The sequence below is a fragment of the Oncorhynchus mykiss genome, chromosome 22, assembly GCF_057628025.1.
Source record: "Oncorhynchus mykiss isolate SJ-2025 chromosome 22, ASM5762802v1, whole genome shotgun sequence".
NCBI classification, from domain to species: Eukaryota; Metazoa; Chordata; class Actinopteri; order Salmoniformes; family Salmonidae; genus Oncorhynchus; species Oncorhynchus mykiss.
Window position 1 is genome coordinate 48,013,364 of NC_143043.1, and position 16,572 is coordinate 48,029,935.

Consider the following 16,572-nt stretch of genomic DNA (forward strand, 5'->3'; position numbering starts at 1 on the left):
GTGATTTAAATCATCCTCTAGATAAATCAGCTCCCAGGGTACAGCAGCCAAATCATTTAGAAATAACTCATGATTAAATGTTTAAAATATTTTGACCACAATCCTAGGGGGTTTCTTTGGAATCTTGGTGTTCATGGTTATGGTCACAATATTATGGTCTGTCCAGCCCACTGGAATTGATCTGGCTTTTAAGCATCGCAATGGTATATTACAGAAAATCAGATCAATGCATGTGTCTGAACGATGACTCAACTTAATTGATGATCTAGTAGTATCATTACTTAATGATGATTAATGATTAATTATAATTTGTTTCAAACCACAGTTCTTGGCATATCTCATCAATTGTTCTATTCAAATTATTGTGATCCTTCCAATTTATATTAAAATCATCCAAGATAAATACATCTCTGTTGCTATCTGTGGCCTGGTCAAACCCAGTACATAAGTCATCCAAATAGGACACCTTAAAGCTAGGAGGTCTATACACACACACTACCAATATTGCTGCCTGGTGAGGCAGATGTACCTGAGCCCATAGTGCCTCTACTTGACATACATTAAGGTCATCCCTCCTCTTAAAAGGTATATGATTCTGAATATACAGTGCTACACCTCCACCATTCCTATTCCTGTCTCTTCTCAGTAAACTATATCCATGAATGTTCATTTGCCCATCATTTACAGATGTATCTAAATGTGTTTCGGTCAAAGCCAAAATATGAATATTATTTATGTTGACCAAGTTAAAAAGCTCATGTATTTTGTTAGGAAGGCTAGATACATTAACCTGAGCCATATGCAACCATATCCTTAACAAGTGAGGATCAATAGAGCATGTATTCGTTATTTTATTTTTATTTCACCAGGTAGGCTAGTTGAGAACAAGTTCTTATTTGCAACTGCGACCTGGTCAAGATAAAGCATAGCAGTGTGAACAGACAACACAGAGTTACACGTGGAGTAAACAATTAACAAGTCAATAACACAGTAGAAAAAAAAGAGAGTCTATATACATTGTGTGCAAAAGGCGTGAGGAGGTAGGCGAATAATTACAATTTTGCAGATTAACACTGGAGTGATAAATGATCAGATGGTCATGTACAGGTAGAGATACTGGTGTGCAAAAGAGCAGAAAAGTAAATACATAAACAGTATGGGGATGAGGTAGGTAAAATTGGGTGGGCTATTTACAGATGGACTATGTACAGCTGCAGCGATCAGTTAGCTGCTCAGATAGCAGATGTTTGAAGTTGGTGAGGGAGATAAAAGTCTCCAACTTCAGCGATTTTTGCAATTCGTTCCAGTCACAGGCAGCAGAGAACTGGAAGGAAAGGCGGCCAAATGAGGTGTTGGCTATAGGGATGATCAGTGAGATACACCTGCTGGAGCGCGTGCTACGGGTGGGTGTTGCCATCGTGACCAGTGAACTGAGATAAGGCAGAGCTTTACCTACCATGGACTTGTAGATGACCTGTAGCCAGTGGGTCTGGCAACGAATATGTAGCGAGGGCCAGCCGACTAGAGCATACAGGTCGCAGTGGTGGGTGGTATAAGGTGCTTTAGTAACAAAACGGATGGCACTGTGATAAACTGCATCCAGTTTGCTGAGTAGAGTGTTGAAAGCTATTTTGTAGATGACATCGCCGAAGTCGAGGATCGGTAGGATAGTCAGTTTTACTAGGGTAAGTTTGGCGGCGTGAGTGAAGGAGGCTTTGTTGCGGAATAGAAAGCCGATTCTAGATTTGATTTTAGATTGGAGATGTTTGATATGAGTCTGGAAAGAGAGTTTACAGTCTAGCCAGACACCTAGGTACTTATAGATGTCCACATATTCTAGGTCAGAACCATCCAGGGTGGTGATGCTAGTCGGGCGTGCGGGTGCAGGCAGCGAACGGTTGAAAAGCATGCATTTGGTTTTACTAGCATTTAAGAGCAGTTGGAGGCCACGGAAGGAGTGTTGTATGGCATTGAAGCTCGTTTGGAGGTTAGATAGCACAGTGTTCAAGGACGAGCCGGAAGTATACAGAATGGTGTCGTCTGCGTAGAGGTGGATCAGGGAATCGCCCGCAGCAAGAGCAACATCATTAATATATACAGAGAAAAGAGTCGGCCCGAGAATTGAATCCTGTGGCACCCCCATAGAGACTGCCAGAGGACCGGACAGCATGCCCTCCGATTTGACACACTGAACTCTGTCTGCAAAGTAGTTGGTGAACCAGGCAAGGCAGTCATCAGAAAAACCGAGGCTACCGAGTCTGCCGATAAGAATATGGTGATTGACAGAGTCGAAAGCCTTGGCAAGGTCGATGAAGACGGCTGCACAGTACTGTCTTTTATCGATGGCGGTTATGATATCGTTTAGTACCTTGAGCGTGGCTGAGGTGCACCCGTGACCGGCTCGGAAACCAGATTGCACAGCGGAGAAGGTACGGTGGGATTCGAGATGGTCAGTGACCTGTTTGTTGACTTGGCTTTCGAAGACTTTAGATATGCAGGGCAGGATGGATATAGGTCTGTAACAGTTTATAGTTGAAGTTGTCATGATACACTACAACACACAAAGTCAAATTTGAACATTCAATTAAAATAGCCAGGGAGTTACTTCAGAGTCCCGATACAATTGCCAATTGGGTTGGTTGTCCTTAACAATTTACACTGCCCCCCCCCACACACCTTTTGCATACATTAGCAGTTTGAGAGCTTTGTATGGTAGCCAATATACTGAAATAACAAATTCCAAACACTCTATTTTGTAACTCCACGGATAATTCAGGTGTCCAAGATCACAAAAGAAGACAGCCTTCCAACTGCAGTCGAGCTAGACTAAAAACATAGGAAAGAGAATATACTATCAGCACTATTAGCAGATATGTTATTAAAGCAGATTTGTGTAATTAAAACATATTAAAACTATTCAAGAACATACAGCAAATAAGATGTTAAACAGATCCCAACTTACGTTTCTTGACAAAAGGAGTTCTAGGGGGAAAGCATAGATTATTATTATTATTTTTTTTTTTAATGAAATCAGAGAACAAAGCACAGCACTTCCAAAGTTATATCCATGTACAAAATCAATGCACAAGTTCATCTGTCACACAGGATTCAAAACATTTACTTGACATGCAGATTTTATTCAATAAAAGGATCACAACACAATGGATACTTACGTAGAGTCTCCAGAGTCATCAGAAGAGCTTGAGGAAATTGTTCTGCTTCTGTCGGAACCTTAAATATGAAAACATTCATCCTGAACTTTCCTGAACAAAATTCACCTTAAAACAGCGGAAGATTAATTACTTCAATGGATTGCACTACAATATTAGTTGGATATTTTTCATAGCATGTAAACAGCATATCCTGTAAATTAACATAATCTATTGACACAATTCACAGTATTGTGTGCGTTTGAGTAAGATCCCCCCCCCCACCCACAAGCTATCTGATTTTTATCTCCCTCACCCTCCATGATTATGCTTCACATTGTAGTCCTTTAGCAGACACTCTTATCCAGATCGACTAACAGTAGTGACTGCATTCATTTTCATAATTTCTTCCTACTACTCCCCCGTGGGAATCAAACCCACAACCCTGGCATTGCAAACGCCATGCACAAGCAACTAACATGCCCCAGGGCAGTGATTGGGGACACTGCCCTGTGTAGGGTGCCGTATTTCGGATGGGACGTTTAATGGGTGTCCTGACTCTGAGGTCATTAAAGATCCCATGGCACTTATCGTAAGAGTAGGGGTGTTAACCCCGGTGTCCTGGATAAATTCCATCACAGTCACCTAATCATCCCCATCTTACAATTGGCTCATTCATCCCCCTCCCCTCCCCTGTAACTATTCCCCAGGTCATTGCTGTAAATGAGAACGTGTTCTCAGTCAACTTACCTGGTAAAACAACGGTAAAATAAAAATAACAGAGCTACATTTGTACATGTGACGTGTGGATAAATAAACAACAAACTGAAAATAATTTATGGGGGGAGGCCACCATCCAGACTATTTTTAAGAACCTATAAGAGGTCTGGATGACTAATAAACTCAAAACTCTACAGTGTCTTCAGGTCCACAAAATACCTTGAAGGGGAGTCTGCATCAAGTCATTGGTGCATTTAAAGTGACATTTAGATTCCTTTGCATTCATTGACTGGTTTCAGATTGTTCATTGAAGAACCCGTTTTCAACTCCAACTATGAAGCTATACAAATACAGGAATAAATATTGTTACCTGTCGTATCTTGAGTCGGGCACTGGAGAGTATCAGCTGAATGGCTCACTGAAAAGCAACATATTTCTTATTTTAACATGTCAACATTAAACTGTGAAAATCACATAGGTTTCTACTTTCCCTACTGACACCGGGGACATTTAAACAAGAATGCATTACTGGAAGACTTAGTGATAGGACATCACCAGAATAGTTGGGTGACTTATGAAGTCTCTCCACCACAGACCATCTAGGCTCCTCACCGTGTATGGTGATGTCATATTGCTGAGTCTGTACTTCCCTGCTTTAATTTCCCAGGTTTCAGTACGGAAAGTACATTGAAGACATACAAGTGAGTGGGGGGGGCCACTTATCAATATAAAATGTATTATCACTGACAATAACTCTGCCTGGCAGTACTCGCATTTTGATTTCTCCATTTCAGCAGGTTTTGCTAGGGGGAAATAAATATAGTCTTTATTTCAATCAGTATTGGAGGAAATGCCTTGACGGATTATTTACATACATTTTGCAAAGCTCTTTAATGTTCCAACTCCTCAAATTATACTCTTAATGAAAAGGGAAACAACTACCAGACTGAATTTCTTAACTGCCGAAAGGTCATATTTGAGTAAAATTGAAATCTGAATACTCACAATTCTTGAGCAGAAGAACATTCTTCTCCAGGCGACTTACTGAGAATTGGGAAAAAAAGAACAGTTCACAATAACTTCCACCTCACCTTTTCAGTAAGGAAAGTTGAGTATAGTTGAGTAGGTTACTGACTGATATGAAATCCTTCGTAAAGGATTCACTCCTCTAATTCATACAGCACAACACAGTTCAGTACTCACTTGGACATTGTTTTTCCTTTCCAGTTGTTGGTTCTAGAAGGATAGTCGAAAGATTAACACTATTATAGCTTCAGAATTTCAAAACTGACTAACCTTTCCCCGTGTAAGACTGAAAACTAAGAGTTAAATGTCAGAATATTTGTTAAATTCAATATAATGATCACTGTATTGTTTAGTAGACACTGCAGCAATTGAGTAAAGTCGTTTCAAACCCCTCATGTTGCACTATTATCAACAGGGACATAGTGCTTAAAAGAATAGGTGGGAACGTGCCTTTTCCTTTGCAGACCCTCGTTCTCTTTAAGACAAGCACTTGGATAATAGGAGAGAAAATATGTGGCAATTAGTTAATACCTTCTCTCATCATCATTGGTAATCTAAATCATATCAATCTGTTTCAATCATTTCAATGACAAAACAACATACATGTAACACTATGGTGTTGTGTATTATTGACATTCAAATGTACTGATGCACTGGACGTTTTAAGTTGTTGCCACATTTGTGTGTCTGCTGGTGTCTATTGTGGTGAAGAGGGCTTGACGTACCAGTAACAATGAAGGCCAATATGACCAACATCAAGACCATATTGATAGTGATGATGATGATGATGATGGAGACCCCTGAGATCAAAGAAGAATTGCTCATTGTGAATACATTTGATTTCATGACACACATCACACTATTAGTGAAGACATTGACGAGACAATTAATCAAGTTTTGTGTTAATTGTGATTAAAACTGATCAGACTCTAGGGGCAGAGGATGACAACATCACTTTTCACAGTGGCCAATAAGAATGCACGTTTGAAAAGAGGCTGCCATATACAACTGGTTTGCTAATAGATTAATAACATATAGAAGTCTAGGACATAACATTTAGATGTAATATTTAGAAACAAAATCCTGAATTCCCAGGGTCCTTGAAAACTGACTTAGATAATAGGAGTACTACTAACCCTGAGTATTCCTGCTGTTGCCACGAATGCTGTCCCTGTTAGCAGACAGAACCACATCAATGCCGCTGTGTTTGACAGTGCATTTGTAGTCGTTCTTCTGTAGGTCTTCAGGGGACACAGCGAGATGGGTTCTCTTCTGATACGTCCCATCCCCGTTAGGCAGGGTCTCTTCATGCGCCACATCACCATGGACTTCTACCCCATCTCTTCTCCAAAATATCATGATTGCGTTCGGATAGAAGCCTGTTGCATGGCAGGTCACAGGATAGGAGGGTTCTTTCTGAAACAAAGTTACCTGCGGTGGGACTGTGGAAAGCAAATATACAAACATCAGGATATTGATCAAATACATACATCTCTATAGTGTTATTTTGTTCTTCAGATGACGTTATCTGGCTGTACACTATTCCAGAGGAAGGCTACTGGACAAGTTTGTTTGAAAGATCTAACTGTATGTATACATGTAATTAGAATCTCCAAGACGTGGAAATAGTAAACCTACTAAAATTGTGTAAAAACAAACTAAGTCGTAACAATAACAACAATACCTGTCCTCTGCAGCATGCGTCTCCGATTGGAAACATATTTGTTCAGCCATTCATTACATGTGTGGGTTAGATAGTGAATTTTGGCTTTAAGTTTAGGAACATTAGCGTCCCACTTTATTTTGGTGATGTGTCCCTGCCGAACAGGTGCAATCCATCTTTCATTCTTCAGATCAAATAACAGGAAGTCCTCTCCTCCATATCCATACTGTTCATGTCCCTCTGTAGCACCAGTTTCCTCAACCCACTCACAGCTGTACATTACCTGCAATGTACGGGCACCTAAAAGGGAACAACATAGTAACATCGATCCTTCAATATTCAATGAGTGTTTACGGTTAGCCATCTATCAAAACATGCTCTGATGACGGCGTACTAACTTGTCTGGTTGAAGCGATCTCTTGCAGTGGCCATGTTGTTTTTTAACACCTTCTCAGTCTCCTTAAGAATTTGTGTATTTCTTCTCCAGAAGTCTGGATCCACGGCTTCTTTTACCCACTCCTGTCGAGCTACCACTTCCTTTGTAGAACTGTCATAGAAATAAATTGGTTCCTCGTCCAGATAAGTAACAGCGCTGAACTCTGGAAGGCCAGTAGACTGTGGGAGCACTGTGTAGAAATACTTCAGGGAATGGGTAGCTAGAAAAGAAAAAAAAAACAAGCACAGGTATGAATTAATGGATGGAAACGGAAGCAATACTGTTACATAAACACACACAATTACTGAAATCATGGTAGCACTAGTAACATAACAGTATAATAATCATGGTAGCACTAGTAGCATAACAGTATAATACTCATGGTAGCACTAGTAACATAACAGTATAATAATCATGGTAGCACTAGTAACATAACAGTATAATACTCATGGTAGCACTAGTAGCATAACAGTATAATACTCATGGTAGCACTAGTAGCATAACAGTATAATAATCATGGTAGCACTAGTAGCATAACAGTGAACAGGCCATTTATGACCTACCTGGTCAACTGTTAAAACCTGGGACATTGATATCCAAAAGGTCCAAAAGGCTTCTCAACAGCTTCTACCCCCAAGCCATAAGACTCTTGAACAGCTAATCAAATGGCTACCCAGACTATTTGCATTGTCCCCCTCCTCTTTTACTCTGCTGCTACTCTCTGTTTACTATCTATGCATAGTCACTTTAACTCTACCTACATGTACATATTACCTCAATTACCTCGACTAACCGGTGTCCCCCCACTTTGTACATTGACCCTGTACCGGTACCCCGTGTATATAGCCTTGCTATTGTTGTTTGACTGCTGCTCTTTAAATATTTGTTACTTTAATTTATATTTTTACTTATTAATTTTTTACTGAACGCATATTTTTCTTAAAACTGCATTTTTGGTTAAGGGCTTGTAAGTAAGTAAGGTCTATCTATACCTGTTGTATTCGGCGCATGTGACAAATAACATTAGATTTGATCAGGTATACATTGACTGACTCTCTTACACACAATCAGTCACACCACTTATACTGCTGCCATACTGTTTATTATAATATTATTTATCGTGCTACAAGTCACTTTCTCCCAGTCCCTGCCTACATGTACATATTTACCTCAGTACTCCAGTATCCCTGCACATTGTTCATTTGGTACTGGCATTGACTCTGTAGCTGCCTCTTCTGTTTATCTCATGTTTTATGTTCATGTTCCTATTATACTTTGTTTTATATTGAATAATCCTTCTGTTGGGAATGGTGTCATGTGACAAATAAAACTTGACCTTGAACATTTTTGTGTTTACAAAAACAAATGGAAACAATGGAGGACAACTTTATATTTATTTAGGTATAGTCTAATGGGGTAAGGCAGTTGTACTTACAAGGCATGTGTTCAAGAATCAATGATTAAATACTATTAATGTCATGTACTGTCATGTTGTCTTGTCTCTGTCCTTTCCCTTCACCCTGTCTCCCTCTGCTGGTCGTGTTAGGTTACCTTTTCTCCCCCGCTTTCCCCCAGCTGTCCCTTGTCTCCTCTAACTACCCATTCACCCCGTTCCCCACCTGTTCCCTTTTTTCCCTCTGATTAGGTCCCTATATCTCTCTCTGTTTCTGTTCCTGTCCTTGTCGGATTCTTGTTTGTGTTTCATGCCTGAGCCAGACTATCGTCATGTTTGCTGTAACCTTGTCCTGTCCTGTCGGAATCTGCCGGTCTATCTGAGCCTACCTATGTTTGGTTATTAAAGAAGCTCTGTTTAAGTTAGTTCGCTTTTGGGTCCTCATTCACTCTCCATAACAGAAGAATCCGACCAAGAATGGACCCAGCGACTTCGGATCCTCTCCACTCAGCCGTCGGGATCCAGGGAGCGATGCTAGGCAGACACGAGCAGGAAGTGTCTGCTGCTCGACATGCCGTTGAGACCCTGGCCACCCAAGTCTCCAACCTCACAGAACAGGTTCACCATCTCCGCCTCGATCCACCGGCCACTTCCAGGGCTTTCGAATCTCCGGAGCCCAGAATCAATAACCCGCCGTGTTACTCTGGGGAGCCCACTGAATGCCGCTCGTTCCTCACCCAGTGTGATATTGTGTTTTCTCTCCAGCCCAACACTTACTCCAGGAGCACTGCTCGTGTCGCCTACGTCATATCTCTCCTTATTGGACGGGCTCGTGAGTGGGGCACGGCAATCTGGGAGGCAAGGGCTGAGTGTACTAACCAGTATCAAGACTTTAAGGAGGAGATGATACGGGTTTTTGATCGATCTGTTTTTGGGGAGGAGGCTTCCAGGGCCCTGTCTTCCCTATGTCAAGGCAATCGATCCATAACAGACTACTCTATTGAGTTTCGCACTCTTGCTGTCTCCAGTGGCTGGAACGAGCCGGCCTTGCTCGCTCGTCTTCTGGAGGGTTTCCGCGCAGAGGTAAAGGATGAGATTCTCTCCCGGGAGGTTCCTTCCAGCGTGGATTCCTTGATTGTGTTTCATGCCTGAGCCAGACTATCGTCATGTTTGCTGTAACCTTGTCCTGTCCTGTCGGAATCTGCCGGTCTATCTGAGCCTACCTATGTTTGGTTATTAAAGAAGCTCTGTTTAAGTTAGTTCGCTTTTGGGTCCTCATTCACTCTCCATAACAATTAATTTAGGTGTCTATTAGACTACAGTTCTAGGCGTATTGCACATACCTTGGTATCCTATTTATAGGTCAAATTCTTTTAAATCAATGAGTAGGCTATATATATTACAATATTTTAGGTACCATTTGAGTAAGAAAAAAAATACTTACCTGCGCATGTCATGGGAATACCAATAATGGTCAAATATGAACAATCATATTTGAAACTATTAGAAATAGCCTAGTTTTAGAAGTCATTTAAAATCTGAAGTCGATGCAAAACAATCCAATTTCCAGGAAACTAGATGAATAAACATCGGACACACGTGATTGGCTGAAAATCCCGTTGTACACATCCTCACTTATATCCAGGCAGACTGTACTGGTGCAGGTTATAAATGAAAGTCACTTCGAGATCACGGACGAGACACAATACGCCATACTGACCCTGAATATATAAAAAAAGGTTACATTGACTTTTAAACAGTAATATTGTGTTCCGGTAATTTAGTAAGATATTCAGGGGAGGTGATTGTAGCCTAGTGTTAAGAGATTTAGCTACAACAAAAGGTGCATTTCTTTAAACAATGAGTGTGCTTGCCTTAGCAGTCTAAAGTAGCCTGTTTCGTGTACGCTCCGTGTTTTGCCTCTTAGAAAATATAAATAATGCCAAATCTGTTTCTCTATTTGAACACAAGACGTAAAATTAGGTTTTAGAATTAAACGGATGTAAACACACGCATAATTACTTATTAAAATCATGTTAGCACTAATAGCATAACAGTGAAGATGGTTAGCCTTTTGACAACCGAGTCCTACTTTGATATCAGGTATGTTTGTTTACAAAAACAAATGGAAACAATGGACCAAAGCCTTGAAGTACAGGTATAGCCAATCTGGGTAAAACGGTAACGTTTAACTAACTTTATGAAGAATTGTATTCTTCAAGAATCAACTATTATTATAATTAATTGAAATGTCCACTGGGCATAATGACTAGGCCTATTGCACATTCAGTACCTTGGTACCCTAATTATATTATTTCAAATCAAGTCATAGGTTAAATATTTATATTTGATGTGATATTACCCTCTGAGTGGAAAAAAAATGACTCACCTGCGCATGTCATGGGAATAAAATACGTTACCAATAAGGTAGAAATATGAACAATCCTATTTGAAACGGTATACATATTTAAAACAATCAGACATAGCCTAGCAGTAACTTCTGGTTACCTCAATAGAAGAAAAAACAATCTAAGGGAACGAGATCAACTTTGGACAAGCGCGATTGGCTGAAAAATCCCGTTGTACACATCCTCACTTATATCCAGGCAGACTGTACTGGTGCAGGTTATAAATGAAAGTCACTTCGAGATCACGGACGAGACACAATACGCCATACTGACCCTGAATATAAAAAAAGGTTACATTGACTTTTAAACAGTAATATTGTGTTCCGGTAATTTAGTAAGATATTCAGGGGAGGTGATTGTAGCCTAGTGTTAAGAGATTTAGCTACAACAAAAGGTGCATTTCTTTAAACAATGAGTGTGCTTGCCTTAGCGGTCTAAAGTAGCCTGCTTTGTGTACGCTCTTCATTGGTTTTGCCTCCCAATAAAATATTGTTTCTCTATTTGGGACAAAACACATATTAACTACGATTACGTTTGTTTATTTTGTATATATCATCATCAACCCTTCCCTGGCTGCAGATCCTGACACTCAGTTTTGGCGATAACCACGGAACTCCAACCTACATTATCACATTCAAGTTGAAACGAAAATAGCGTTGTTGGATGGTTGTTATTTTTACTTTCAAAACGGCGTTTGATTTAGGGCTTTAAGTCTAACCAAACTAAGGAAAGGCTCTCACCTGAGTTTGCTGTAGGCAGGTTGAGACACAACCATAATACCAGGATTTGGAATACCATGGTTGGTAGCAACTGTACCCGCAATCGCTGGTGTACGCAGGGTAGGCTCTTCTGCACCAAATCCACAAAGTGTAGACCTATTTCCTTATCGTTTCCTATAAAATAGATTTGGGCGCATAGAAATTTAGCGAATGATTAATACGGGTTTAACATTGTCACATGTAACTAGGCAGAGTCTGCCATGTCCATAAACATTCACTCTGTCACGGCGTTGTTAATCTCTTTTACAAGAAACGAAACCCATTTTCCAAATGCTTACTTGAAATGAAACGCGTTTTTCAACTACTTTAATAAAAAAATAAAACATGTTTTCAATTGCTTTACTTGAAAGTAATTAATGCAAAATGTTCAAGTAACTTCAATTAATTAAGAGACAGATCCAAATTTACTAGGGGTGATCCAAAATAGGGGAGGGTTGTCAAAGTTATATATATATATATATATATATATATATATATATATATATATATATATATATATATATATATATATATATATATATATATATATATACTGCTCAAAAAAATAAAGGGAACACTTAAACAACACAATGTAACTCCAAGTCAATCACACTTCAGTGAAATCAAACTGTCTACTTAGGAAGCAACACTGATTGACAATACATTTCACATGCTGTTGTGCAAATGGAATAGACAACAGGTGGAAATTATAGGCAATTAGCAAGACACCCCCAATAAAGGAGTGGTTCTGCAGGTGGGGACCACAGACCACTTCTCAGTTCCTATGCTTCCTGGCTGATGTTTTGGTCACTTTTGAATGCTGGCGGTGCTTTCACTCTAATGGTAGCATGAGACGGAGTCTACAACCCACACAAGTGGCTCAGGTAGTGCAGCTCATCCAGGATGGGACATCAATGCGAGCTGTGGCAAGAAGGTTTGCTGTGTCTGTCAGCGTAGTGTCCAGAGCATGGAGGCGCTACCAGGAGACAGGCCAGTACATCAGGAGACGTGGAGGAGGCCGTAGGAGGGCAACAACCCAGCAGCAGGACCGCTACCTCCACCTTTGTGCAAGGAGGAGCACTGCCAGAGCCCTGCAAAATGACCTCCAGCAGGCCACAAATGTGCATGTGTCTGCTCAAAAGGTCAGAAACAGACTCCATGAGGGTGGTATGAGGGCCTGACGTCCACAGGTGGGGGTTGTGCATACAGCCCAACACCGTGCAGGACGTTTTTCATTTGCCAGAGAACACCAAGATTGGCAAATTCGCCACTGGCGCCCTGTGCTCTTCACAGATGAAAGCAGGTTCACACTGAGCACATGTGACAGACGTGACAGTCTGGAGACGCCGTGGAGAACGTTCTGCTGCCTGCAACATCCTCCAGCATGACCGGTTTGGAGGTGGGTCAGTCATGGTGTGGGGTGGCATTTCTTTGGGGGGCCGCACAGCCCTCCTCCATGTGCTGAGATCCTCAGAACCTTGTGAGACCATATGCTGGTGCGGTTGGCCCTGGGTTCCTCCTAATGCAACATAATGCTAGACCTCATGTGGCTGGAGTGTGTCAGCAGTTCCTGCAAGAGGAAGGCATTGATGCTATGGACTGGCCCGCCTGTTCCCCAGACCTGAATCCAATTGAGCACATCTGGGACATCATGTCTCGCTCCATCCACCACAGACTGTTCAGGAGTTGGCGGATGCTTTAGTCCAGGTCTGGGAGGATATCCCTCAGGAGACCATCCGCCACCTCATCAGGAGCATGCCCAGGCATTGTAGGGAGGTCATACAGGCACGTGGAGGCCACACACACTTCCGTTGATCATTTTTGTGTGATTTTGTTGTCAGCACATTCAACTATGTAAAGAAAAAAGTGTTTAATAAGAATATTTCATTCATTCAGATCTACGATGTGTTATTTTAGTGTTCCCTTTATTTTTTTGAGCAGTGTATATATACATATATATATATATATATATATAAGTACCAGTCAATAGTGAAATATGGAATCATGCAGTAACCAAAAAAGTGTTAAAGAAAACAAAATATATTTTATATTTGAGATTCTTTAAAGTAGCCACCCTTTGCCTTGATGACAGCTTTGCACACTCTTGGCATTCTCTCAACCAGCTTCATGAGGTAGTCACCTGGAATGCATTTAAATCAACAGGTGTGCCTTGTTCATTTGTAGAATTTCTTTCCTTCCTAATGTGTTTGAGCCAGTCAGTTGTGTTGTGACAAGGTAGGGGTGGTATACAGAATATAGGCCTGTTTGGTAAAATATCAAGTCCATATTATGGCAAGAACAGCTCCAATAAGCAAAGAGAAACGACAGTCCATCATTACTTTAAGAAATGAAGGTCAGTCAATCCGGAAAATCTCAAGAACTTTGAAGGTTTCTTCATGTGCAGTCGCAACAACCATCAATCGCTATGATGAAACTGGCACTCATGAGGACCACCACAGGAAAGATAGACCCAGAGTTACCACTGCTGCAGAGGCTCATTAGAGTTACCGGCCTCCGAAATTGCAGCCCAAAATAAATGATTCACAGAGTTCAAGTAACAGACACATCTCAACATCAACTGTTCAGAGTAGACTGCATGAATCAGGCCTTTGTGGTCGAATTGCTGCAAAGAAACCACTACTAAAGGACATCAATAATAAGAAGAGACTTGCTTGGGCAAAGAAACACGAGCAATGGACATTAGACCAGTGGAAATCTGTCCTTTGGATCAAGCCTGGCCTGCTGAGGAGTGACAACTCCATCCTAGTTGGCGGCGCGGTGTTCACCTTAGCAATCTCACTGGAATAAAGACCTCCTCCATTCCTGTCATTATTGAAAGAGATTGTGATATCTCACATCTCAAAATAGGGCTATTTAATGTTAGATCCCTCACTTCCAAGAAAGTTATACTCAATGAACTAATCACTGATCATAATCTTGATGTGATCAGCCTGACTGAAACATGGCTTAAGCCTTATGAATTTACTGTGTTAAATGAGGCCTCATACCCTGGTTGCGCTGGTGACCATATCCCCCGCGGAGGTGTCGCTAACATTTACCATAGCAATTTTCAATAAAAAATCATTTTAAACGACGTTTCCGTCTTTTGAGCTTCTACTCATGAAATCTACGCAGCCTACTCAATCACTTTTTATAGCTACTGTTTACAGGCCTCCTGGGCCATATACAGCATTTCTCACTGAGTTCCCTGAATTCCTATTGGACCTTGTAGTCATGGCAGATAATAGTCACAGTCATACTCTGGACCTAGTTTTGTCCCGTGGAATAAATGTTGTGGATCTTAATATTTTTCCTCATAATCCTGGACTATCGGACCACCATTTTATTACATTTGCAATCGCAATAAATAATCCGCTCATACCCCAACCAAGGATCATCAAAAGCCATGCTATAAATTCTCAGACAACCCAAAAATTCCTAGATGCCTTTCCAGACTCCCTCCACGTACCCAAGGATGTCAGAGTACAAAAATCAGTAAACCACCTAACTGAGGAACTCAATTTAACCTTGCGTAATACCTTAGATGCAGTCGCACCCCTAAAAACAAAAAACATTTGTCATAAGAAACTAGCTCCCTGGTATACAGAAAATACCCAAGCTCTGAAGCAAGCTTCCATAAATTTGGAACGGAAATGGCGTTACACCAAACTGGAAGTCTTCCGACTAGCTTGGAAAGACAGTACCATGCAGTATCGAAGAGCCCTCACTGCTGCTCGATCATCCTATTTTTCCAACTTAATTGAGGAAAATAAGAACAATCCAAAATGTATTTCTGATACTGTAGCAAAGCTAACTTAAAATCAGAATTCCCCAAGAGAGGGTGGCTTTCACGTCAGCAGTGATAAATTCATTAACTTTTTTGATGAAGAAATCATGATCATTAGAAAGCAAATTACGGACTCCTCTTTAGATCTGCGTATTCCTCCAAAGCTCAGTTGTCTGAGAGTCTGCACAACTCTGCCAGGACCTAGGATCAATTAAGACAGTCAAGTTTTTTAATACTATATCTCTTGTATGAAAATAATCATGGCCTCTAAACCTTCAAGCTGCATACTGGACCCTATTCCAACTAAACTACTGAAAGAGCTGCTTCCTGTGCTTGATCCTCCTATGTTGAACATAATAAACGGCTCTCTATCTATCGGATGTTTTTTAATAAAGCCTCTCTTGAAAAAGACAAACCTTGACCCCCAAAATATAAAAAACTATCGGCCTATATCGAATCTCCCATTCCATTCAAAAAAATGTGAAAAAGCTAACTCACAGCCTTCCTGAAGACAAACAATGTATACGAAACGCTTCAGTCTGGTTTTAGGCCCCATCATAGCACTGAGACTGCACTTGTGAAGGTGGTAAATTACCTTTTAATGGCATCAGTCCGAGACTCTGCATCTGTCCTCGTGCTCCTAGACCTTAGTGCTGCTTATGATTCCATCGAATACAACATTCTTTTGGAGAGATTGGAAACCCAAATTGGTCTACATGGACAAGTTCTGGCCTGGTTTAGATCTTATCTGTCGGAAAGTTATCAGTTTGTCTCTGTGGATGTTTTGTCCTCTGACAAATCTACTGTAAATTTCGATGTTCCTCAAGGCACCGTTTTAGGACCACTATTGTTTTCACTATATATTTTACCTCTTGGTGATGTCATTCGGAAACATAATGTTAACTTTCACTGCTATGTGGACGACACACAGCTGTACATTTCGATGAAACATGGTGAAGCCCCAAAATTGCCCACCTTGGAAGCCTGTGTTTCAGACATAAGAAAGTGGATGGCGGCAAATGTTCTACTTTTAAACTCGGACAAAACAGAGATGCTTGTTCTAAGTCCCAGGAAACCAAGAGATCTTCTGTTGAATCTGACAATTCATCTTGATGGTTGTACAGTCGTCTCAAATAAAACTCTGTAGGACCTCTGCGTTACTCTGGACCCTGATCTCTCTTTTGATGAACATATCAAGACTGTTTCAAGGACAGCTTTTTTCCATCTACGTA

The 16,572-nt window shown here is 40.8% G+C and overlaps 1 protein-coding gene across 8 annotated transcripts; it reads right to left on the bottom strand.

Moving 5' to 3' along the window:
• Nucleotides 1-842: 842 nt before the first annotated feature.
• On the bottom strand, nt 843-11,808 carry LOC110501897 (major histocompatibility complex class I-related protein 1). Of its 8 annotated transcripts, XM_090216241.1 has the most exons (14): nt 10,777-10,918; nt 9,832-10,108; nt 6,957-7,214; nt 6,580-6,858; nt 6,032-6,337; nt 5,621-5,695; nt 5,346-5,384; nt 5,073-5,105; nt 4,875-4,913; nt 4,643-4,672; nt 4,240-4,287; nt 3,174-3,231; nt 2,963-2,982; nt 843-2,826 (listed from the first exon to the last, which is right to left on the bottom strand). In XM_090216241.1, exons 2-14 carry the CDS (start codon nt 9,842-9,844, stop codon nt 2,822-2,824), a joined length of 1,203 nt encoding a protein of 400 aa, XP_090072367.1. In that variant the 5' UTR covers nt 9,845-10,108; nt 10,777-10,918; the 3' UTR covers nt 843-2,821. The 8 variants fall into 8 exon arrangements, with proteins under 8 accessions (XP_090072367.1, XP_090072363.1, XP_090072362.1 ...); XM_090216237.1 differs by lacking the exons at nt 9,832-10,108; nt 10,777-10,918 and adding an exon at nt 11,536-11,808; XM_090216236.1 differs by lacking the exon at nt 9,832-10,108 and having other exon boundaries at nt 10,777-11,028.
• Between the last annotated feature and the right edge of the window lie 4,764 nt (nt 11,809-16,572).

Coding starts and splice junctions, on each gene's coding strand:
- LOC110501897 (XM_090216236.1), bottom strand. CDS start 10,852: ATGTATACCGTTTCAAATAGGATTGTTCATATTTCTACCTTATTGGTA. Junction 6,338..6,579: donor ACGCATGCTGCAGAGGACAG/GTATTGTTGTTA, acceptor TGCTTTCCACAG/TCCCACCGCAGGTAACTTTG. Junction 4,288..4,642: donor TGAAATGGAGAAATCAAAAT/GCGAGTACTGCC, acceptor GTTGCTTTTCAG/TGAGCCATTCAGCTGATACT.